This window comes from Podarcis pityusensis, assembly GCF_964106645.2.
Source record: "Podarcis pityusensis genome assembly, chromosome: 3".
Classification (NCBI taxonomy): Eukaryota; Metazoa; Chordata; class Lepidosauria; order Squamata; family Lacertidae; genus Podarcis; species Podarcis pityusensis.
In genome coordinates this window covers 65,523,869-65,549,927 of record NC_138026.1, presented here as the reverse complement: position 1 = coordinate 65,549,927, position 26,059 = coordinate 65,523,869, and the positions used below count along the sequence as shown (strand labels likewise).

Sequence of the window (26,059 nt, the reverse complement as noted above, 5' to 3'; positions counted from 1 at the left end):
GACTGACGTTAGTTTTGCCACGTGTTTATCTTTTTCTTTTTTAGATGCTCTGTATTCCTCTGTTATGTATTAAAAGAACAAGCCAGTAATGTATATGCAGATCTCTCAAAGGTTGGGATGTAACTAAGCTGTTTTTTAAATGTTATCTCGGTAATGCATTCTTGCTAAGGAATATATGGGGTCCCCCCCCCGGACAAGAGAGGCTGTAATTCTATACTGATTTGAGTGGAAGACCCATTGAATACTGTGGAATTTGCTGCTTTGTAAGCTGGCATGGGGTTGTGCTGTAGCTTTCATAAACTCCCACATTCTTTTTAACTTTCCAGCGCAAGCTCCCTGTGCCTGAAATACTATATTTTGTAAAGATGTGCTGCCAGTGTTTTTGTAGAAAAAATCTTTACAGAAGCGAAGCTTTCCAGGTGAAAGCTATTCCTCCAATATGAGCTTCCCATGCATGGCAGACAGTTCCTACCTATTAAAAATAGAGAATAGTTTTTAGCATTCTAGACCAGACTTCCCCAACCTATTGTCTTCTAGATGTTTTTGGACTACAACACCAAGACAGTGTGGTATAGTGATTAAGAGCGGTGGACTCGTAATCTGGTGAACCGGGTTCGCTTCCTCGCTCCTCCACATGCAGCTGCTGGGTGACCTTGGGCTAGTCACACTTCTCTGAAGTCTCTCAGCCTCACTCACCTCACAGTGTGTTTGTTGTGGGGGAGGAAGGGAAAGGAGATTGTTAGCCGCTTTGAGACTCCTTAAGGGGAGTGAAAGGTGGGATATCAAATCCAAACTCCTCCTCTTCATAACCTCTGACCTTTCGCCTTGCTGCATAAGACTGGTGGGAGCTGGGAATCCATAACATTTGGGTGGTACCAAGACACAAACGTACGTTTTCAGAAATCCATGCACTCATCCCACTCAATCCCTTTCTCCTTAAGATCTCTTTTTTGAACTGGAGGGGAAGACTCGCACACCAGCTTACACTCAGATAACACAATACAGTGGTACCTCGGGTTAAGAACTTAATTCGTTCTGGAGGTCTGTTCTTAACCTGAAACTGTTCTTAACGTGAAGCACCACTTTAGCTAATGGGGCCTCCCGCTGCCGCTGCGCCACTGCTGCACAATTTTTGTTCTCATCCTGAAGCAAAGTTCTTAACCCGAGGTACTATTTCTGGGAGTCTAACCTGAAGAGTCTGTAACCCGAGGTAGCACTGTAATGTTAAAACACTTAAAACTGAAAGATTCATCAGGGCAGTCTGGCAGCTAAAAGCCTTCACCTGCCAACTGCCTTCCTAAGCAGACTGATTTCCTGCCATGTCCTTAACTAGCAGCAGCAAAGGGAGCTGGTGGGTTTTCCTTCAGCAGGAGTTCCAAAAGGGGCTTAATGTGCTTCTCATGAGAAACCAAACCAGCTTAATGCTAGGCCATGACATTTGTAGGGGCTAGGTGTGCGTGAGTTAATATTGCTTCCAAAGTACTGAAATATTCACAATTCCATCTCAAAATATCTTGTAAGGTTTCTCATTTTGCAGCACACTGAAGCCTGGGTTCTTCCACCACTTGATTTCTAAAACATCTGGGATCCACAGGACTATGCAGTGAGCTTACACAGCTTCTGATATTGCTAGCTGTGGACTTCTGCTTCTCCTCTTGGAGAGTATAGAAAGTGGTCTGTGCCCAGTTTTTGTTTTTTAAAGAGGGGCATACTCTAAGGAGCATGGCTAAATCTGTAGTGGAGAACCCTCAATAGTAATAGAAAAAAACAGTGTTAGAAACAGAGATAGGAAAGCTGGGAGCTAAATGGCACCTTAAATCTAGGTTATTGGCACAACAACAGAATGTCTAGGTGCGCTTTTTTATAACAAGAATACAAAGCTGAAAATGAGTGAACTGCAGCTAAAATATTATGTTCATTTTTCACATAGTCGAGTCCTCCTGCCTACCGCCTTATATTCTTAAGAGGGTCTTGAATCTTCAGAAAGTAGCTGGAAGTGGGGGGGAAACCCCATGTTTACCATTTTTAATTGAATGCTCGAACACAATCAATGAAAAGTTCTGTGTGACACAAAATTCTGTATATGCTTACTCTAAGAAAGGTTGTTCCAATCAAAGATAAGTACAGATATGGTTTATAAAAGCATGTTATCACCAAATGGCTATGGCCTTTGTCCTGACACACCCCTCTCCTTGCCTCATTTTGCAAAAGCAAAGTCTAATGAGTTAAATTTTATGAGATGTCCAATTAAGGAAGTGAAAATGTTCCCATGAAATGAGTTGCAGTTTGCACATTGTACTTTCAGTTGGCACCAATAACAATGCGCCTTGAAAAACAGGCAGCATTTCCTTGAGTGCATAGAATTGCAAATGCACTGTAGCCTGCTGAATGAGCTGCTGGATAACAGCGATGGCCCATCCAGCCTCACATTTCTCTGGTCACTGAGGGAAGACATTGCACTTCATTGTAAGTACCAACTATTTTTTTCAACGTGTTTAGCAAATGCACTTGGATGGGTTAGTGAAGCAAAGCAGAGCTTAGTGTGAACCAGGGTTTGGACCTTGCCCCACTTCTTGTAATGTTTGCCACGTATGTCTCCTGCCCTTCCAATATACCGTATTTTTTGCACCATAGGACGCACCGGACAATAGGACGCACCTTGTTTTAGAGGGGGGAGAACAAGAAAAAAAATTCTCCCCCTCTCTGCCCAGCGCCCCTTCAGCGAAGCGGCAGGAGGCGCTGCGCAGAGAGGGGGAGAATTCCCCCCTCTTGCTTTCCCGCTCTAAAGGTGCCGTTTAAGGTGCGTTCAGGCGGCTACCTTGGAAGCCTGGAGAGCGAGAGGGGTTGGTGCGCACCGACCCCTCTCGCTCTCCAGGCTTCAGGTTCCTTTCGACCTGCTCATTGGGGCTGGCGGGGGGAAGCCCACCACCAGCCCCAAAGAGCAGGTCTGGGAGCAGCGGAGAGGCTGCTGCCATAGTCGCGCGTCACCTCTCCAGCCGAGAGAGGGTCGCGGGGGGCTTCTTTAGCCCCACGCGCGCTTGCGCAGCTATAGAGGCTGCTGCCATAGTCGCGCATCACCGCTCCAGCTGGGAGAGGGTCGCGGGGGGCTTCTTTAGCCCCACGCGCGCTTGCGCAGCTATAGAGGCTGCTGCCATAGTCGCGCATCACCGCTCCAGCTGGGAGAGGGTCGCGGGGGGCTTCTTTAGCCCCACGCGTCCCGGCTGGAGAGGTGACGCGCCACTATAGAGGCTCGTGCCATAGCTGTGTGTCACCTCTCCCGCCGGGAGAGGGTTGCGGGGCTATGACGTCTTCGCTCCATAGGACGCACACACATTTCCCCTTCATTTTTGAAGGGGAAAAAGTGTGTCCTATAGAGCGAAAAATACGGTAATCCTTGCAAGCATAGGCAGAGTGCTTTTTACCACTGAGTCGTAGGGAATTGGGGATGAGGTTCTGTAGGTCAAAGGTCCATCTTCAAGGAACTGTTCCGTCTTGAAGGATTCAAAACTGCATTCTCGTGTGCCATGTCCTTTGGATAACATTACTTCTGATCAGAAAGCTCTTGCTGAAACATATAGGAGGCAAAACCAAATTGTGGCTTTGCACACTTTCAACTGCAAGGGAAAACAGAAAGTGAGAGATACTCATATTTACTTTCCCTGCCTGTAACCTGTAGCATTGTGCCATAGGCAGCTACTGTTCATTAAAACTAGGCGCTAGATTAATAAAAGGGGGAGAGTTTCAGCTCAAGGTGTTATGTTACTATTGTATTATGCAGCACTATCTACAGTAACTTGAATGCATGCATACACATACACATACACACACACACACACACACACACACACACACCATGCCCTTTAACCAGGAACTTACCTCATTTTCAACAGTAAGGAAGAAAACACTGATGGGAGCGCCAAGGATAGGAAATGGCCATAGAAAGTAACCATTTCTAAGTGGATAGCCATGTTAGGCTGTTGCGGATCAAAAATAAAAATAAAAATCAAGGGTGTAGCACCATAAAAGTTAACACTTTTATTATTATGGCATAACCCTTGATGGGCAAAAGTGTAAAACTTGACTTCTTCATAATCAACAGTAATTAGTAATTAGTTTCAGTTAATCTGTCCACCCCCTCACTTCACCACCAGCTTGACTGATACGTTCTCAATATTAAACATTTATTCTTGCACAGATTGATCTTCCTGATTCAAAGTAATTTTTAAGCAGTTAATTTTTGAAGTTCCTCTCTTGAGTGATTGGACTGAGTGCTGTCTTCATCACAGCACACACAAACCTAAGCATGGCATTAGGTTTCCCACAGCTCTCCCTCTCCCACATCCCAAGGCTCCAGGTGGGGGGGAAAGAGGTTGACCAGCTTATCCTGGCACACAGGTGAATCAATTAGATAGAGGCAGAGGCAGAACATATGCTCACGCTGCCCAGGGCAGGACGTGCTCCCAACGGGGGCGGGGCGCGAAGGGTGCCCTCCCACACGCCACAGTTCAGGGTAGGAGAGTGGCAGGGAAGCTGTTGCTCACTCTCCTCCTCCTCTCTGCAGCTGGGTCAGACATGACCTGGCAACGGAGCTGCTGCAGCTGGGTGCGCCTCGCCACGGCTGAAGAGGGCTGCTCTCTGCCGCTGGGTCAGAAGAGCTGATGCCGCTGGGCGCAAGGTGTGCTGCCCACTCACCTGCCATTTTGTCACTCCTCTCAGTCATGACACCCGAGGCAGGCCACACTCACTGCAGCCCCCTTCCTAAGCCTCTAGATAATGGGAAAGGGAGTGTAAAATGTTGAGTGAACAATGCCTATTATGCCCCCAAGGCCAGTTGCACGCCCAGTGGAAGCATTTTTATCCGTTTTGGTTCATTCTTTAAATGAGGCAGCTTTTTCTCCACGGGCTGGAGCAGAGCTGGATGGGTTCAGCTCCTCTGCAGTTAGTAATGTGTAGAGGCGCACACACCCGTTGCTATTAGGCACGTGTTAGAAGCCAGTATTAAGCTGAGCAGTCTGGTAGCTCTTCCTCCTGCTAGGCTCCGGTTTTGTGCTGGAAACACTACAGGCCAGAAGGAAACCACAGCGCACCGCTCGCGTGTGCAAGCCTCTTTGCAAAGAAGATAAGGAGCTCACCCTTTCTGTGTCATTTTGAAGTTGCTTTGGCAACATCTGATGTACTGTTGCAGCTGCTGGTCTAAATCAGACGTCATCCTTTGTCAGAACTGTCAAAACAACAACAACAACAACCCTGTAACATTTGAGAGCATGTTTGGTGAAGATACAAGCAGGGCAATGACCCTGTGAATGGTGCTCTGAAAGCGATTGTATGTCAGTGCAGACATTAGCAGCAACAGCAACTGCCCAATGTAAATAGCAGCTTCAGGGGATTTATATGCATTGGGCAGCTGCCATTGCTGCTGGTGCAACCCACCTGCTGGCTGGGGTTTTTTTAGACCCCCCCCCCACCAAACCCTAATGCCTCCCCTACTCAAGGTTGCTATTTTAAAAAGAATAATCAGACTTGCAAGGTCAAAATACGCATTTGACATGTAGTTTGGCTCTCACCCTGTGAGGCTGCCATTTGATAAAGCCTTTGAATAAGTAGCTGCAATCGCTATTAGTGTTTAGTTATGCCAGCGTTTCTCAAACTTGGGTCTGTTTTTGATCTACTCCCACCATGCCTAGCTAGCAGGACCAGTGGTCAGTGTTGATGGGAACTGTAGTTCAAAAAAAAGCTGGAGAGAGACCAAAGTTTGGGAAACACTGAGTTACACAATACCTTGAGGTAGGCAGGTATTACATACCGTATTTTTCCATGTATAAGATACCCCCATGTATCTTATGTATGTATTTCTTAATTTTAGGGACTCCAAATTAAGAAAACACCCCTCAGCACTGCCCGTGTATAAGACGAGCCCCAGTTTTCTTTTCTTTGTTTATTAAATCTTTCTGTTGCTGGTAGTGGTGAGACAAATCTTCAAGATGATGCTGAACGGACAGAATTGCAGTGGCTTCCCCAGAGTGACTCTAGGGCACAATGGCACCACCGTAGCAGCCTGAATTCCATGATAATGCTGGACCCCATCATACAGGTGTTTCCCCCTCAGTCACAAAGCATTGCAGTTGATGAGATATGGGGTGCATGGTGGCATCATTTGGAGGTAAATCCGCTGCCCCCCCCAAAAATGCCACAAGTAAAGTATCCTGTTTCATAACCTCATCCCTTCCAATTATGAACAGTGGTAGACATACAAATTAAAAAAAAAAAAAACCAGCACAGACCAGCCATCCTCAAAGAAACTGAATAACCACAACAAGCTGGGTAGAATTTGTTTTTGTTTTTCAATGCTTAAAAGATTTGTTAATTGCTAAGCACTTGCAGCATTTGAAGCCACTTCACAAACTAAGAGATGATATCTGTATTTTACTAACCACACTGCAGAAGTGCAATCCCTCAGTTACGTTGTTTTGGGTTGTTATAATCAGAGATAAGCCTGAGCTGCTTGTGCGTATGCACATATGTATAGCCTTGTGCATACGTCACTCTTGCACACCTATTTAGGAACATACCTGCTGTTCTGACGAATATTGGTTGTCCAGAGGGTATATTTAATAAGAGGAGATCATTTGTGCTCAGAATATCAGAAGAAAGGCTGGAGTCTTTTGGTAAGTCAAAGGCAGCTGATATGAACTAAGCTCTGTGCAGCAAGGGTTCTCAAATGTCCTCATGAGCTTTTCTTAACAGAAAACTAAACCTTATGGCCTCCCTTTTGGCTTTAGAAAGGCAACTTACTGTTCATTCTTCTCAAGGTGCAAATTACTCCTCCCTAGTATTAGGAAAAAGGGGGCTGAAGTTTCTAAGAACAGAAATATTTTGGAACTCGGTATCATTTAATCCACATAAAATGTGCATAATTGCACCAGTCAGGAATATCTGTTAGCTCAACAGCAAGCTAGAAACAGGAGAGACACATAAAATAGAATATTTTATTTTTAAAAGTTTAATTGATATATTAATGTTACTTGCAAAATCCTGCCAACATGCTGATGTAACTACTTGTTTATTATAATTTATAAAAACAGACAAGCATTCTCCAAGCCCATGACAGCTGCTTATTATCCATTAAATGATACATGGTTCATACTTTGAAGAATAGGAAGGTTGCTATCTTTAGTATTTACTAAACAGCAAATCACTGAATGAGTGTTTTCCTTTTGTTTCCTCTCTAAAGCTGAACTGGCTGCATTGGATCAATACCATTGACTGGAAGTCTGCCATCAAACAAGCACACACGAAACCACAGGAGGGTCTCCATTTTTAAAGTGCCCCTGTGAGTTTCCTATCTTTGGAGAAGAAATGGAAGCGCAACAGAGCAAGCTGGAATTTTTCCACAAGTTGGGCTATGGAAAGGAGCAAGTCCGCCAAGTGCTGGAGAAACTAGGTCAAGATGCCTCAGAGAACGATTTGCTACAAGAGTTGGTTCAGGTGGGCAGCAGGCCTCAGGAGCCTGAGAACTGGACGCCAAGTTTTCACTCCACCCCTGCTGCCCATGGATCATGCAGGCCTTTGCCAGTTTCCAGACAGTCTACCGAGGAAGGAAATGATCCCTCCAGTGTCTTGAGAGCTATTGTGATTGATGGCAGCAATGTTGCTATGAGGCAAGCATCTTTTTCATTTTGTTATCTCGGCGACTTCTCTGTTTCTTAAGCTTGCCCTGTTGTGCAAGCCAAAGCTTGTCCGTAGATATAAGATGGGACACCTGAGGTATGGGAAATGCACTATGGGGTTCAGAGGAGCATCACCCCCATTTCCAAGTGAATCGAATAACTGATTTGCATCATGTCTGGAGCGATGAGAGTGTGGTGATCTGAAAGCTCTTCTCTTGGGGTGGTTGATTGATGATGGCACATTCATACAAGCATGTGTCATCAAGCAAGAGATAAGCATGCGTGAACTATCCCATTTGCCTCATTTTCCCAAACTGGCATGCATCTCATCTCTCTCATCCCTTTAAAGTAAGCCATGCAGAAGTTTGCACATGAGGAAGTTGCTGTGCCGCTGACTGCTTTGATGCAAAATTATGTTCTCCAGAAGGAGATAAGAGTTATTTGTTATGGTAACAGGCCTCTATACAAACGGCCGACTTCCTGATGATAAAGCCAGAGGTTGGTTGATGGTGACAGGGAATGGTTGCAAGAGCTTGCATTTAAGGGGAAATGTGAAGAGAGGGATAGATTGGCTGTGTCTGCCTATTAAGCACACATGCAACCAATCTCTTTAGCATGCTAGAATTCTGCTTCCCAAACAGGAACTCCCTAAGAGGTACATCTCTTCTACAGACTTAAATTACAGCATAATCCTAACCATGTCTACTCAGAAGTCAATCCTTATGAATTCAGTGCAGACTAGCAGGGTTAGGCTTGCAACCTTAGTTTAACAATGATGCAATTTTCCCAAGGATTCCTAGGAACTGCAGTTCTGTAAAGTGGACTGGGGATTCCTAACAAAGAAACCTCAACACCTGCTCCAAACTACAATCTCCATGATTCTTTTGAGAAAGCATGGCAGCACAATTGGCATATAATGGATATTAATTTTAATTTTTTATGGCTAAGTATTCATTTACTCCTTAATTATGCAGATTTTGGCTGTGTCTGCACATCATAATAGACCATAAACCATGGTTTACTGTTCATGAGCCACTTTGCTCCTTCCTGTATTGCTGCATTCATGATACTATAGCACATGAACTGGGCCACTGTGTCTTCTGTTTCAGCTACCAACAACCTGCCCCTGTATTACCGCTGTTAGAGCCACAAACTCCACTACTGGCTTCCCACTATTAACACTTTCCATTTTGCCTAGTCCTTTTTTATAGCTTGTGATGGCTGTTAAATGATCAAATATCCAGGGACAGGAAGCCCTAAAGCAGTTGGTGCCCTCCAAATATTTTGGACTAGGTTGGATACTGTTGCCCTAAACTAAATTAAACCTCTTTGTTTTCATACTCAACAGGCTGCTGAAAGATTAAACAAATGCCAATAAAATCAATGACTCACCTCTTTTTATCCTGGTAAACAACTGCAAGGTTTCTTTCTCATAGAATCATAGAGTTGGAAGAGACCACAAGGGCCATCGAGTCCAACCCCCTGCCAAGCAGGAAACACCATCAGAGCACTCCTGACATATGGTTGTCAAGCCTCTGCTTAAAGACCTCCAAAGAAGGAGACTCCACCACACTCCTTGGCAGCAAATTCCACTGTCGAACAGCTCTTACTGTCAGGAAGTTCTTCCTAATGTTTAGCTGGAATCTTCTTTCTTGTAGTTTGGATCCATTGCTCCGTGTCCGCTTCTCTGGAGCAGCAGAAAACAACATTTCTCCCTCCTCTATGTGACATCCTTTTATATATTTGAACATGGCTATCATATCACCCCTTAACCTCCTCTTCTCCAGGCTAAACATGCCCAGCTCCCTTAGCCGTTCCTCATAAGGCATTGTTTCCAGGCCTTTGACCATTTTGGTTGCCCTCCTCTGGACACGTTCCAGTTTGTCAGTGTCCTTCTTGAACTGTGGTGCCCAGAACTGGACACCATACTCCAGGTGAGGTCTGACCAGAGCAGAATACAGTGGCACTATTACTTCCCTTGATCTAGATGCTATACTCCTATTGATGCAGCCCAGAATTGCATTGGCTTTTTTAGCTGCCGCGCCACACTGTTGGCTCATGTCAAGTTTGTGGTCAACCAAGACTCCTAGATCCTTTTCACATGTACTGCTCTCAAGCCAGGTGTCACTCATCTTGTATTTGTGCCTCTCATTTTTTTTTGCCCAAGTGCAATACTTCTTTACAAGAATATCATGGGGCACCTTTTCAAATGCCTTGCTGAAATCAAGGTAGGCTACATCCACTGCGTTCCCTTCATCTACCAGGCTTGTAATTCTGTCAAAAAACGAGATCAGGTTAGTCTGACATGACTTATTTTTCAGAAATCCATGCTGACTATTGGTGATCACAGCATTCCTTTCTAGGTGCTCACAGACTGTTTGCTTAATGATCTGCTCCAGAATCTTCCCTGGTATTGATGTCAGACTGACAGGGCGGTAATTATTTGGGTCCTCTCTTTTCCCCTTTTTGAAAATAGGGACAACATTTGCCCTCCTCCAGTCTGCCGGGACTTCGCCTGTTCTCCAGGAATTCTCAAAGATGACTGCCAGTGGTTCTGAGATCACATCTGCCAGTTCTTTTAATACTCTTGGATGCAGTTCATCTGGCCCTGGAGACTTGAATACATCTAAACTAGCCAAGTATTCTTCTACTATCTCCTTAGTTATTCTGGGCTGTGTTTCCTCTGCTGAATCATTTGCTCCAAATTCTTCAGGTCGGGCATTGTTTTCTTTATTGGAGAAGAGTGAGGCAAAGAAGGCATTGGGGAGTTCAGCCCTTTCTGTGTCCCCTGTTTGCATTTCACCATCTTCTCCTCTGAGTGACCCCACTGTTTCTTTGTTCTTCCTTTTGCTACGAACATACCCATAAAAGCCTTTTTTGTTGCTTTTAACCTCTCTAGCAAGCCTGAGTTCATTCTGTGCTTTAGCTTTTCTGACTTTGTGTCTACACGTGCTGGCTATTTGTTTGAATTCCTCTTTGGTGGTTCCCCCCTTTTCCATTTTTTGTACACATCCTTTTTTAATCTTAACTCAGTTAAAAGTTCTTTAGATAGCCACCCTGGCTTCTTTAGGCACCTTCCATGTTTCCGTCTCACTGGTATTGCCTGAAGTTGTGCTTTTACTATCTCCCTCTTAACAAACTCCCAGCCATCATGAACTCCCTTTCCTTTTAGTATTACTGTCCATGGGATCTCACCTAGCACTTCCCTAAGTTTTATGAAGTCGGCTTTCTTAAAGTCAAGAAATTGAGTCCTAGTATGCTTGGCTGCTGGAGTGGGTGGAGTTCAGTTTCAGATAAACTCACAGACCTGCGTATGAGAGTCAATGATTTTAGAATTGTTCATATAGGTAGGCAAGGGAAACAAACCTAGGACAACAATCCTGGGGGTGGGAACTCTATGATCATGCAGAGTCTCTTTGATAGAGAGGTAATAAGGATGCTGGCTTAGATTAGCATTTACGTTTGGTGATCATAAAGTCCAGTGCACCTGGCCTGGGAGAGCATGGCCCTGACTGAATCCAGTCAAAAAAGCAACTGAATAGACTCTTGGGCTGTGGCATTGTTTAGGGTGTTTTCTTGGGATTTTTGTTGTTGTTATTCTTGATGTTAATTTTTGGGTTTTTTTTGTTTGTTTTAGATCTCATTATGATTTATGTGGGAAATTGTTCAATTTGGTTGTACACTTTTTGATGTGTTGTTTGTGACTTTTTGTTATGTTTCTAATTATGTAATTCTTGTCATGTTGTCAGCCACCTTGAGCATCATTTTAACTATGGAAAGGCATCATACAAATTAAATGATGATGATGGTAGAGGCTGAAGTAAAATTACTTTAGAAATTTCATTTATCCCTGTACTGTACTTGGTTCCATGCCTTGCCTATTTAATATCCTTGCCTATTTCATTTCCTCCATCTACATATATTTCTGAGCTGATTTGCCGTGATAAAGAATCTAGCTCTGACTCATTCCTCAAGGTGACTTCTGAACAGTAGGGGCATAGAAGGGAAGGAAACAGTCAACAATAATAGCTGCCTCTGCCCTCACATTTTCATGAGACATACCTACAGAATATCAATGATACAAAATACTAGAACACATGTAAACTGAGCAGATGTCAAAAAGCAGCAAGACTTTCTGATCCTAAAACATACTTCCTTTCTCTCAGTCTCTCTGTCTTTTCTTTTTTTTTCCAGTCATGGAAATAAGGAAGTGTTTTCATGCTTGGGAATTCAGCTGGTGGTGGACTGGTTCAAACAGAGAGGTCATCAATATATCAAAGTCTTTGTCCCATCATGGAGAAAGGAACCAAGCCGCTTTGATAACCCCATTACAGGTAGGCATGCCTCCCATACATATTTTAGATATAAAAGCTTGCAAAATATTAGGTCACCATTTTGGCTCCTAGTTCAGACACATCCCACAGAAGTTGGTGCAAACAGGTGTGCTTTGGAAAACTCTTCCAAGGCTGGTCTAGGAGAATAAGTTGTATCTACTCTGATACAATTGAATTATTTTCTGTTATAAACACAGACTTTGATGTATTTAAATATTTTTCTTTCAAACCTTTGCTATATCGTTTAAAGAGTGCAAGAGAGCCAATCACTTTCATTCTGTCTCCCCAACAAACATGTCTCCTACAAATAGCCTGGCATCTTTTTCTGCCTTGTGTTTCTAACACTAATATTGAGATGTCCGAGACTCCAGGTCAATGGCTAGGGTTAGCAGCTCATGAATGAAAAGATCCCTTCTTCCCTCTGGCACCGGTAAAAAGAAAAAAGAAAGACTATCACATTATGTATTTCCATAATTCACAAGGATGTTGCAGGTACTCAATAGCTAACACATTAACTAATAACATGAAAACATTAAAGGATGGTTATGGAGGAAGTGATTTTTAGACTACAGAGTGGCAAGGAAACCAAGGGCCACATTTCCTCATGGACAACCTTCCAGGGGCCACATGCCAGTAGTGGGTTAGTCCAGAAGAAAAAGTTTCAGAGCAACTGATGTGACTCTTGCACAGCCCAAAGCCATGTGTTTCTACAAACATACACAAAAACACTTACGGAAGGTGAGGGTTATGGCTAGAGGAGAATTTAAAGAGCCAGAAAGAGAAGCCAGGAGGGTTGTATTTGATTCATGAGCTGAAGTTCCTCACCCATGTCAGTGGCATTTGTTTCAACCTATCTGTCTATGCTTATCCCTGTAGAAATAAATTCCAACTCATAGTGGAATGTTATGCTTCCCAAAGTTAAGGTCTACTCTACTATGTGAACAGCAAACTATTTTTCAGATTTATATGCATCATCCTCAACTGCATCACTGTAATTCACCTAGTTCTCTTCCTGTCTGTTCCATAAATTGATGACCTGCTTTATTGTCTTGGAACCACAAGCCAACTCACTCTAGTGAAATGTGATAATATAGACCTGAATTGTGTTTATTAACTGGTAGATCAGATCACTGATAGTGCAGATTAGAGAGGAGCTCAGATATTAATCCACCATTTTACTCTGATGACATCACTCCTACCAAAAGCCAACTTGAGCTCTTGATTGGTCCAGTTTATTAAGTGCTGAGCATGCAAAATCCACATTGTGGAGTTCTAGCCCTCTTTAAATTTAATCAAGTAATTTACAGACCAGTTCACATTCCAGTTACACTGAAATCAATGGAATTAAAATGGATTCAATCCAAATAATTAAATTTAATTTGAGCAGCTGATTGTGCTGTTAGTTACTAATATAGTGACTTGAATGGAGAAACCTTTAAGCACATTTTTGAGGATTCCCTGCATGATTTGTGGTGGTGTTCTTATTCCAAACTTCTGCTTGGGATCTTCTTCTTTTTTGTTTAATTCTCTTCTCCTATTTTTACGTAGATCAGCATGTTCTTGAAAAACTTGCAAAGGAAGCAATTCTTGTGTACACACCATCCCGCAGAATGAAAGGCAAAAGGCTGGTATGCTATGATGATCGGTACATAGTTAAACTGGCGTATGAGCAAGATGGGATCATTGTTTCCAACGATAACTTTCGGGACCTGCAGAATGAAAATCCTGAGTGGAAATGGTTCATTGAACAGCGACTACTGATGTACTCCTTTGTCAATGACAAGTAAGAGACTGGCCTATTTGCAAATATTATTTCACCTTGGGTCACGTATCTGAGTGAAACTGAACCTTAGCATGGTCAGCTGCAGTTCTCATTACATTAAGGGGGGAAAGTACTTAGCTTTTTGAAAAGGCACCCTTTTAGACATTTTCTTGGCATCTGTTAGTATACATATTTGTAACCTTGGCCATAACCAAAAAAGGAACTTAATTGTATGTACCTATGTTGCCACAGATTGTTAATTCTGCCCATTTTTTATCTAGTTAATACAGCTAGATATAAGATGCTACCTATCTTCCCATCAGTGGAGGAACTGTGTACATGTTGCAAATCTTTTTTTTGCTAAGAATCCCTTCAGTAAACTTCAAATACAATTCAGAAAATATGGTGATGTTTGCCCAATAAACTGTGATCATTTCCTTTTTAGATTTATGCCTCCTGATGATCCCTTAGGCCGGCACGGACCCTCTCTTGACAGCTTTCTCAGCAAAATGCCACAGATTCCCGAGCCAAAATGGCAGCTCTGTCCTTATGGTAGGTTTTGTTTAATGCCATTCACAGCTTTATCTGCCTCCCTGGTGGGATCCCCCGGGAGATTAACTTGAGGCTCTAGAGAAAGAACCAAGACATGAGTATTATTCAGACATTCCAATCTCTCATACAACCAAGGAGAGCAGATGTATACATGCTTGCTCCACTCATGTTGGAGAGAAATTCCGAAGTGGGGAAACTTCCTTACGCATGTAGACGCCACACATTATTTTTGCCTCCATTGCAGACATTTGCCTCCAATTTTTGGAGAATGATGAAAAAAGCACTGCTCATTCCAGCTCTCTCTCATGCAATTCTAATTCCTCTGGTGGGTGATTCATGTACCTGCTTTTCATGTTTTCAGTGTAAAATCCAAATGGGGAACATGTGCATCAACCTCATGCAGAAATGCTCAGGCTCCCTCAACTTCTGGAGCTCACAAATATTTCAACACAGGTGACAACAGAAGCACATAAAGCAGGTGTGCAAGCCACAACTTTTTGCCACTTTAAAAACAATTGCAAGTACTCCCCCATTTCATTGCAAAAGACAGCAGGTTGTATGTGATGTAATAGTTACTTTCCCCCACTCTGTATTGTTTGTCTATTTAGAGTATTTTCACCCTTCTCTTCAGCCAAAAAAAAGACTCCTAGAGTGGGTTACAGAGGTCAGTACTAAGACTGCAAGCCTGACAGTAACAATTACATAAAAGACAGGGCATAAAAAGAAATTTGTATTAAATTTGAATTAGTTTGGTGTTAATTTGTTAAAAAATTTGAAAATAAAAAATTAATTGGCAAAAAAGAAAGAAAAGAAGAAGCAGAGAGGACAAAGGGGTAGAGGAAAATAACAAATTCAGACACTAGCTCTTAGTTCTAGATTTCAGCAGGTCATGGAGCTGGATCTAAGCACAGTGGAAGGTTCTGCGGCTTGCTCTCCCTCCAGTGGCTCCTGTGATTGTTGCTGGTAACTGAAGGGAAGGCTCTCAGCTGGAGGGGTGCTAACTGCTGTTTTCTCTCCTGCTGGTGACCTTCTAGTGAATCTCACCATACAGATTGAACACGGGGGTTTATTATTGAGCAATGCATTATGATACGCTTCTGCATGTCTTCCAAGTGAAACAATAGCCTGTGGTAAGATACCCACACTTCACATGTTGTACAGCAGTGTGAGAAATATACATGCCACATTCTCACTGCATATGCAAAGCTATCCTCAAGTTAGGAGAAGCGTGCTGTTCTGACAATGACCACAAAGGGGCTGAATGGCCCTTCTGATACAAAGATGTATCAGAATACTCTGGGCGTACCCAGGGCAGCCAATGACATGAGTTTCTGAAAAACATACCATTCTCTCTTAATATTAATTGTTCTATAAACTGATAAGCCCAAAAGCATCCAACAGGCTTTTATCTGCCGTACAGGCATGCTTCCACGACCCTGTGTTGCATCCCACTGAACATGTATTTAGCAAATTATCTGCTCCGTTTTCCCCACACAGGCAAAAAATGCACATATGGCATCAAGTGCAAATATTACCACCCAGAAAGACTGACTTGGGACCATCGCTCTGTAGCTGATGAGCTCCGAGCTAAGACAAAGACCAACTCACTTGCTCAGAGGACAGAAGAAGAGAAGACAAGAGCAAACCCAGTAAAGAACAGAGATGGGAATACATCACATTTACCTGGTCCCAATGGTGGTAGTGTTATTGGCAGGAGAAGCTCAGCACACAGCTTGGCAACATTTCACAGTAATCCCCAACAGTGGGAAGGAGAAGACAACAGGGATGCAACAAGTGACTGGACAAAGATACATCAAGACAACTGGCAGCCTGAATCTACTGAATTACAAGAAGATCAGGCAGGGGCCATGTCAAAACAACTGACTGCATTGTCTCTCAGTGCCAGCAAATACTCTGGAAATACTCTTGCTGGACCTGGTAAATATGAAGACATAGTGGGTGACCCACGTAGGGATCATTATCTCAAATACAACCAGACTTCATCTCTGTCTCCTCACAGTCTGTGCTGGGATTGCCCTTGCTTACAAATATGTAATTTTCAAGGATGTTACAGAATGCAAACAGCAGCAGTGTCAGTCCCGACCTCACAAACACCTTCTAGTTTGCTAAGGGATGGCTTGAAGGACCAACATGAAGGACGACATGGCTCTATGGTTTCTTTGGCTGAGTCATTTTCAGGCTGCAAGGATGGAGATATGAAATATCCTGGAAATCTGCAGACCAAATCTTACAACCCATTATTTTTTATGGATTCCAGCTCATTCAACACACTAGACCATTACACACATCCTTCTGGTACTGAGGCCCAGCAGAATTTGACTCTGCAGTCACTTCCTAGAGAGCAAGCAAATGTCCAGCAAGCACAGTACTTTGGCTTCCCATATAATGCAGCAGAGCAAACTGTGTCCTCCTCCTACACCAATATTGTAGATGAGACACACTTAATGCCATTCGTTCATTGGCATGGGACCCTACATAGCAGATCTCCTAACAGAAAACCATGGTAAGGAGAAAGAGAGGAGTTGGTAATGCCCTATTCAAAGACTCCAGTATTCACCTTGCTCAACCTCAACAAGTCTCTCAGTGGAAAGTAGTATTTATATGCTGGCCTTGAGATTTGTTTGTATTCTACATCCCCTACCTTCTGCATGATTTCTCTTCTGCCATCATTGCAAGCAACATCCTGACCTTCACTCCCTCTAGCCAGTTTGTGTTCTCCTTTCCAGAGACTACTCACATGCCACACTTCCCAAAAAGCTTTTCCTAGATCAGTGTTCTTCAACCATGGATCCCTAGACTACAACTCCCAAAATCCTTGACCATTGGCAAAACTGGCTGGGGATGTTTTGAGTTGTACACCAATAACAGCCAGAGACTTAAGGTTAAAGAACACTGTTCTAGATCACCACCACAACCTCCTCTGTTACAATCTGTTTAAATTCCAGTTAACCCCTTCTCCACAAACAAATCCATCTTTATCAAATCCATCTTTCAGCTTTTTCTTACCTGTGTCTGAGGTCTGTGTAGAGCTTATCCTTACCAAGGTTCTACTGGTGTTACATTAGTGTGATAAAGATGTGGATGAAAAATATATACAGCTAAATATTTGAGGATGTGTTGTTGGGCAATGCTGATAGGGGTGCAGGCCCATGCAGAGCAGGGGTGGGCAGCAGGGTACACTTGCCCCAGGCCTCGGGGGACCCTGCCAGGGACTGGTTGCTTTTTTTGTTTCAGTGTGTAACTTTATTCTAACAAGACTTCTGTCCTGGGCCTCAGACAAGCTCTGCATGGGCTTGCAGGTGGGGGCCCTCTCTGGCATGTCCAAGTAATGTTTAGAAATGCACTTCAGTATGCTTTGCATAGAAAACACATGCTCAGCTGGGCAAACAAGGTCCTGTGTGGATGCTCAAGTGGCATCTGTGACAAGAAGCATCTTTTGCCAACTTTGACTGGTGCTCCAGTTGTGGCATTTTGACACAGTTTGTAACGTCCAGGTTAGATTATTATAATGTAGTATATATCAGACTGCTTCTGAAATTGTTTTTTGAAACTGCAGCTGGTCCAAAATATAGTAGCAGCTCTTTTGCTCCATTTAAAAATGTTTTTATATATTCTTCTTGCATTGTTTTAGCAGTTTATGTATATGCTGCCTTGAAGACCAATTGATAGAGGGGTGGGCTAGAAATATTTTTAATTAAATAAACAAGCCAGCAACACACCCCTTGTGTATTTCATTTGACTCAGATACTCTGAGATATAGGGTGATAGATATATGTCAAAGTATTTCCATCTTTAAAAAAGCTTTTGAAATAGCTGGGGCTGTAGGGAGGAAAGCGATCCAGAATGAGACTGGACTACAGAGGAGAGGAGGGGAGATTAACTTTATCCCCTCACAGTGTGTCCTTACTAAAAACATAATAGCTTGGATTCAGCTAACACAACATTTTAATAGAAGCCAGCACAAGGGACACAGTCACAGGTCTCAGTCCTGCCCCTCCCCCCATGACTAATATTGCAAAAACTTTGGGGAGAGATAGAGATGCTATCACACTTCTTAACACTTATGTGTATTTTTGTGCTAAAAGTCCAGTCAGAGGTTAATTCAGAGGTTAATTTCTAATTTGCGGGGGGGGGGGGGGCATAACCAGAATGATCAGTGTAGCAATATATACAGACCTGGTTCACACATCATGATAAGCCAAAACTAAACCATAGTTTATTAAACAAACCATAAATCTCTGCTCATATGATCAAACAAACCTTGACTTGTTTTCCTTCCAGCTATTTTGTATTTCCCACCTGCTGTTGGATACAGAGATTTGGAAAAGAGATTTTACTCTCTCATAGCATAGTTAGCACAATGGAGATGGCTCCAAGTGCAATAAAACTGGGTTTGATTTACACCTGACTTCCTCCACCTTTAAACAAATGTTCCCCACAAAAATACTTAGGCTAGAATAAATCATACTCTTAGCTTTGTAAATAAGTGAATATTTTACTCACAGTTTCCAGAAGTTAGAGCAAACAAGTCTCCATTTGCTGGCCGTAAAATAAAGATAAAGAAGGTTCCAAATGACTTAAAACATAAGGTACTTTGTTTCTGTACAAAAATGATTGTGCTATCTTTAAATTAGCAAATATATAGGCTGTAAGATTTCCTTTTAAGTAGCATTTGCTGTGTTGGGAGCCAAGCTGCATGGCTCTTTCTTTGCTTCTTCCAGGAAGAGAAGAAGAGAAAGGGGGCAGGGTCAGAGGCTGCTGGAGCCTGCTAAGCCACACCCACTGGCAACCTGAGCTCAGGTTAACACTTTCATGCATACAAGACTTGATAAAGATGACACTGCTGTTAACACAGCTAGTGGGAACTGCCAAACATGGGAAGAGGTTTCATTTTTCAGCCGTCCTTAGTTAGCATCTCTAGCTTGGAGCCTGTTTGGGGAGGGGGGGAGAAGCCACATTTAAACCAGTTAAAGAACTGTTGGGATGCTAAGCCAAAATTAATGCCAGCAAGCCCACAACATATCACGATTTCTTTTAGTTAACAAACCAGTTAAGGCACTGAGGCTGGGCTCACACATAATACCCAAGTTGATTAATGAAGGGTTGTTTAAACCTTAGTTTACAGTTGCATGAAAAGCAGGATACGGTAAGGTCAGCTAGAGGAGCATCTTTCCAACCTGTAGGCTGGGATCCAAAAGTGGGTCACAGCAGGGCTGGATTTACATACTGCATAAGCTAAACAAGCTATTGCTTAGGGCCCCACTCTAAGAAAAACTAAACTGGATGTACATTTCCAAAATATAAGATAAAAAACAAATAAAATAAAACCTACATACAGCAACAGTGTTTTGTGTTGTGTAGGCTCCTATGATGTAAGCAGTGGGCCCCCAATCATTTTAAGTTAGAGCTTAATAATTCTTTCACTATTAATATACGTCTTAATTGTATTTCAGTATTAATATACTTCTTCTTAATTGTATTTCAGTTCAACAATTACTTTAATAAAATACATATTTTGTTATGTGCAAATGGCTTTAGATACCTATTAGGTCTATAAATTACCACATAGCATTTAGCTTAAGGGAAATGCTGAAGTTGCCCTTTGGGGCGCCTCAGGGTCAATTTTTTATAGTAGCCCAAATTTCAGTTGTACGGGTGTATGTATATATTTCAATTTTAACTCATGAGCTATTGCTGCAATCTGCTCCGATTGTGTATTTTATCTTTATGAATGCTGTTTTTATTGTGTTATGTTATGTGAGCTGGTCTTTGACCGTAATAAATTATCTATCTACCATACAGTGGTACCTCAGGTTAAGTACTTAATTCGTTCCGGAGGTCCGTACTTAACCTGAAACTGTTCTTAACCTGAAGCACCACTTTAGCTAACGGGGCCTCCTGTTGCTGCCGCACCACCGGAGCACGATTTAACCTGAAGCATTAACCTGTAACCTGAAGCGTATGTAACCCGAGGTACCACTGTATAGCATATATTAAACACAAAAAACAGCAACAATTTGTTGTTGACAAAGGACAGCTGGACATATAAAGGGCCTCATTACCTTCAATAGCTTAGGGCCTCATCAAACCTAAATCTGGCCCTGGGTCACAGGCACTGGTACAACACTGCTGCTGCCTGCCAGACGCTTGCTTTAAAAGGGGAAGTTTGGGAAGGGAAGGAGCGGCGGATCTACATCCCCGCAAGCCCAGGCTGCTCCTACCTGCGGGAGAGCCCTCGCCCCTCTCGGCAGGGGCTGCAGATGCCTCTTGTTCTCATCTAGCGTGTTTCAGACAGGTATGTACTATATTAACCTGACTATAGGCCCCACTTCCACAAAATATTCGTATTAATATAGTAGGTAAAGGGCGCGGGGGGGGGGGGCGGTTGCTTCGAAAGGAGAAGGGTGGCGACTGGAGAAGGACGCTTGTTATTCTTCGCTGCTCCTCTTAGGCTTAGGGTTTCCGTTTTTCTCTTGTCCGGGAGCGAGCAGAGGAGGCGCCCTGACAGGGAGGGCAGGCAAGGCCAGGCCTCCACTTTTGTGCTTCAGCCAAGAGGAGAAACAAGCATGCGAATTCAGCGGGAAGAGCCCTCTTCTCCCACCTCCCCATTTTCTGCCCATTTCCACAGCTTTGCTAAAAGCCTTTCAGCAGCAGCAGCAGCCTGTCTTTCCCGCCTTCCTGCCCTTTTCGCTTGTGTTCGGTCTACTCACGGAGGCATGCTGCATTTCTGCGCCTGCGTGCGGGTCTGGAAGTTCTCGGGGCGCCAGCCCCTTGCGAGGTTTCCTGCCGCTCTCTTGCGGGCCGATGTAGCTTAGCGGCTCCCATTTTGGCGCTCAGTTACTAAATTAATCTTGACTACACCCGTAATTGCTTCTTTCCCTCCGCCAGTCCTTATTCAGTTGATTGCCAGCTCAACTAATTGCTCTTCGCTTATTGCAGTCAAACTGTTAAGTTTGTCTCGCTCTTCCCAACTAGGGTTGCCACCTGTCCTGTATAATACAGGATCGTCCCATATTTCAATGTAAAATGTTGCGTCCTGTATTGTTGGGAACTACTGAACTATAGAATTTTTTATTCCCATTTCTCATAGGATTCTAATATATTTCTAGCATTTCTAGTTCATTATTGTTTGCATTTGATTCAGCGTTAGACTATTGATATCCATAAACCATAATCCAGTAACATTTCATGGGCAGAATTCCAAGTATATAGTTCTCATTGATTTTAACAGGACAGGATCACTGGCCATTTAAAAAATGTTCTAATAAATAAGCAACCCTTTGCATATATTTGTAAGAATGTTACTGCAAATGTGCCACTGGTATTTCATGTATTTGCTAACATCTGGGAAGTTGTTTGACCAAAGATGGTCAATTAAACTGTTCAAAAAGGGTTCTGGCCAATTTTATTTCATTTATTTTAGAGGGTTATATGTCACATCTTTATCAAAATGATGCCAGGGTGATTTACAATGATTAAAATAAAATTAATAGGAAAATAAATTTAAACATAAATTATTAATCTCTTATGGTTCTTCACCCCCCTCCCCCCGTGGAGTCATGGTTCTGGAAATGAAATCTCTTCATGGATGGGACTTTTCTTGACTTAAAAACAAATAAGCATTGGCATTGTGTTATGAAGTGCTTAGAAAACAGAACTCAAAAGAGGCAGTCAAAAATTACCACAAAACCAATATCTGGAATTCAAACATAACACTCCTAATGCTTTGCTGGTTAAGGTTAACATATTGTGAACCCCCTAGAGAACAGACAGTTGAATAGGTGATATAAAAGTATGAACAAAAAAACCCAAACAGTTTTCAGTTTTGAAGTATTTAATCTTTATTTGAACAGTACTTGTAGGCAGTACCTTGCAGCATGTTGCATTTGAATTTGGCTTCCCGTCCATATTCTCATTCAACTAGCCAGGTGTTAATACTTTTTTTGAAGTGCAGTGAGAGAGGAATCACAGCACTTCAACATTTGACATTTCAAAATTTTCAGAGTAATTGAAAAAAGGTGGAGCATTTGTCTTATGTAGAGAAACTAGACTAAAGGAAAAACAATTGAAGGCGATTTCCCCCTCAAACTGAGGACTGAGATCATTCAATGCTTCAGAAAGAGTGATGATGGCTCTGCTACTGTATGGAAACTCAATACAAATGGAAGACTGTGATCCATAATTTACTACCACACAAGCAGCGGTGGAGAAATTACAGTGGGGAAGAGAACTTGGAAGATATGGTTCAACATTGCCAAAATACACAGAACTATTGGCACCAGAAACAACATCAGATGAGAAGTGTGTGCTTCCCACAGGAGGTCATCTAAGGATGAGATAATACAATTTTAGAAGCTACAGAAACGAGTAAAAATATTATTCCAGTAAAGCAAACATAGTCTTGATAAGAACTTGGAACCACAAAACCCCTAATTCACTATGCAATTATAATTGTACATTATGTGACATGCAGAACTCCTTTTCTAACCAATGGGATGAATTCCATGTTAAAGTTACAAATTTAAAAGCTGTACAAGAAGAAGGAATGAAAATCAGCAACAGAGAACAGATGATTTATAGCTGGCAAATCTGACCCTGTCTGATCCGGCCTCTGCCATCCTGGTGCCCTCCAGATGTTTTGGTTACAAACCCCATCATCCCCAGTTAGGTGGTAGTGCAAAACATCTGGAGAGCATCAAGTTGGAGAAGGCTGGTCTAATACATAAGTGATCAGAGGACTTGATGACTGTAGAATCCACTGCAGACTACAATACAGTGTTTGTGACTTGCCTGCTCCTTGTCTATTTGCCCCAACCTCCCTAGACCTCCATCCAGGTTGCTATAAAAATGTACACCTGCTCAAGGCCCAGGACTTTGCTTTTCTACAGGTATGAACATCCAATAACTGATGAGATGCAAACCGTTTTTAGAATGCACTGAGAATGAAAAGAAACCAACCGCCTCTTTCTGCCATCAAATGATGTGTCACAGGTGACAAGAGTATTGAGATGAAAGTCACATCCAGTTCACAATTGTAGGACAAGATTACAAGTTTGTAGATAAGGAGTACTAGAAGAGTTGTCTTACAGAATCTCTGTGTTTATTCCCTTCCTACTTTGTGCATATAGGACCAAAAGTATGTTGGAAGCCTACTTTGTGCGAGTAGCATACAGCAATATGTGATTTAGTTAGTATAAAATTTAAAGTGGAGTACACACATAAAACCATGTGGTGTCACCCTAGTTTACAATATAGAAGCCAGAAGCTGCAAGGCAGGAGGTATCTAGTAGTGCCAAAGGCAGGATCTAATATTTGGCCTGCGTGTATTTTAACTTTTTGTTTTTGTGGGGGTGAAGGCATCAAACTTAATACATTTGATTAAAAAAAAACACCACTATTGCTAAAAGCTGTTGAGGCTGTAGCAATTCAACATGAATACATATATTTTAGCAGTAGTCACACTTGAAGCCTGCCTTTCAAGGTGGTATTTAAGACAGTTTACAACATTTAAAAACAAAAAATACAAAATAATAAAAGCAAGCTGCTTAAAAACAATTCTTAAAATACATCAAAACATATTTTGAAGCATCATTGAAATACAGTTTGCCCTGACAGCAGCCAATGTCTGCAACTTACGTAGTTTCCAAAGGCTTGTCTGAATAGCTATAAAGACAGTAGTTCTGGACTACCAGTTACATAACTGAGCAAAACAGATGCTTAAAAACACAGTATCACCTGCAAAGTGGGAAGCCCTGCTCACACAACTATGCCAGGAGAGTGCTGTAGCTCAGTGGTAGAGCATCTGCTTTGCATTTAGAAAGCCCTTGGTTCCACCTTCAGCATCTCCCAGCAAGGCTGGGAATGGTCCCCCATCTTACACCTGAAGAGCTACCACCAGTAAGCAAAGACAATACTGAGCTAGATGGACCAATGGTCTGTGTCAGTGTAAGGCAGAAATCTGTGTGACTTTAATATATAGCAGTTCTCAGACAGATCATCTGTATGCTAGGAGATACTCCATTGTGTGCAAGCTAAGCATTAATGAGTTTAGATGAAAGTATTTTTAAAGAGAACATGGTTGCTGTGGCCCTTGCATGCTAAATTAGTGCTGGAGGGTTACATGTGATGGAAGGGATTTTCTGTCACAGGTGCAGATCAGTCATCTGAAATGGCTCTGGATCTAGACATATTCCTGGAAGTACACGTCATAGAGCAGGTAGCTTACATGGTGTGTTTTCTTATCTTCATTCTTGTAGGACCCTCTGACCCCATTATTGTAGCATCAAAAGTTGTCTTCACAGCAATCTGCTTGCCCCATCCCACCTCTTCCCAGTTTGCAGCAAAGTAACCACAGATCCTAGGGCTTGCCAATCAGAAGGTTGGCAGTTCGAATCCCCGCGACGGGGTGAGCTCCCATTGCTCGGTCCCAGCTCCTGTCAACCTAGCAGTTTGAAAACACGTCAAAGTGCAAGTAGATAAATAGGTACCGCTCCGGCGGGAAGGTAAACAGCGTTTTCATGCACTGCTCTTGCTCACCAGAAGTGGTTTAGTCATGCTGGCCACATGACCCGGAAGCTGTCTGCAGACAAACGCTGGCTCCCTTGGCCTATAGAGTGAGATGAGCGTGCAACCCCAGAGTCGTCCGTGACTGGACCTAACGGTAAGGGGTACCTTTACCTTTACCTATTAGTGAATAGCCACTATATTTATCCATCTGTTATTATGCCATCCTTCAATTATATTCCTAGAATGGCTTACAAAAATATATATAAATAAACATGTACATCTAATAAACCAAGAGGCCACAAAATCATAAAAGCCACACAGAACATTCAACAGGGTTAAAAAACAACAATGTTGGGATGGTGCCAAAAAGATGATAAGATTTGAGGCGAATCTCTCTGGGGAGAGCATCCCACAGTGCGCACTGGGACTCCTGTTCTGTTTTGCTTGCTCTAGCGCTGCAGTGACCCCAGTGCAGTGCTGTGGCACCTTCCCATTAATTTAAGCGGGGTGAACAGGTTAAGAAAAAGGCTGGCAAAACTACGTTCACTGTCATGTAGCATGTGAAACAGCCCTTGGTTTGTATCTGCACCGGAACAGAAGAGAAGCTTCTGACAGAAGCTAATCTTGGGAGAAAGTGGCTTGTTAAGTTTCGGAGATGGCCCAAGACATTTTGTTGGCCGATGATGGTGTCCCCACCTCATTCCACATATAAGAGGGGACCAGACAGGCAGCTGATTTTTACTTCAACTCTTGAAATGCCAGTGTCCTTACACCACACGTAAAGTAGCGGCTGCATGACAGGCTACTTGGTACATTTACCTTACTGATGCTCCCCATTCGGCAGAAACTGCCTAACTGTAGGATCTGATTCACTTTATTGAATACAGATAAACCAATCACGTGAGCTTATGAAAATAAATGGGCAAAAAGCACAGCGAGCCACCTCAAGCTAGACCCATCTCCTGGTTTACTGTTGTATAGAATTGGTGATCCTGATCTTAAGCCACACCAATCTTGGAACTGTGACTGCAGGTTGTAGTTTTCATAGGGTGGAGTGGGAAGTAGCATGGAGCCAAGGCATTCCCAGGTTCTGAGAGCCAGAAACTTGAATGTGCCCCGTTCCCCCCCCCCTTTCCCAGCCACTCAGCTGGCTGATCTGGCAGCAAGGGAATGCCAGGTTTTCTTGGCGGTCCTACCTCAGTCAGAAACAGATGGTG

The 26,059-nt window shown here is 42.8% G+C and overlaps 1 protein-coding gene across 2 annotated transcripts; it reads left to right on the top strand.

Annotated features, from left to right (window-relative positions):
- Window positions 1–465: 465 nt before the first annotated feature.
- Window positions 466–18,863, top strand: ZC3H12D (zinc finger CCCH-type containing 12D). Of its 2 annotated transcripts, none has more exons than XM_080998570.1 (6): window positions 466–2,466; window positions 7,232–7,658; window positions 11,862–12,001; window positions 13,550–13,784; window positions 14,209–14,315; window positions 15,813–18,863. In XM_080998570.1, the coding sequence occupies exons 2-6, from the start codon at window positions 7,357–7,359 to the stop codon at window positions 16,841–16,843; spliced, it is 1,815 nt and encodes a 604-aa protein (XP_080854696.1). In that variant the 5' UTR covers window positions 466–2,466; window positions 7,232–7,356; the 3' UTR covers window positions 16,844–18,863. The 2 variants fall into 2 exon arrangements, with proteins under 2 accessions (XP_080854696.1, XP_080854697.1); XM_080998571.1 differs by lacking the exon at window positions 466–2,466 and adding an exon at window positions 6,441–6,665.
- Window positions 18,864–26,059: the final 7,196 nt, after the last annotated feature.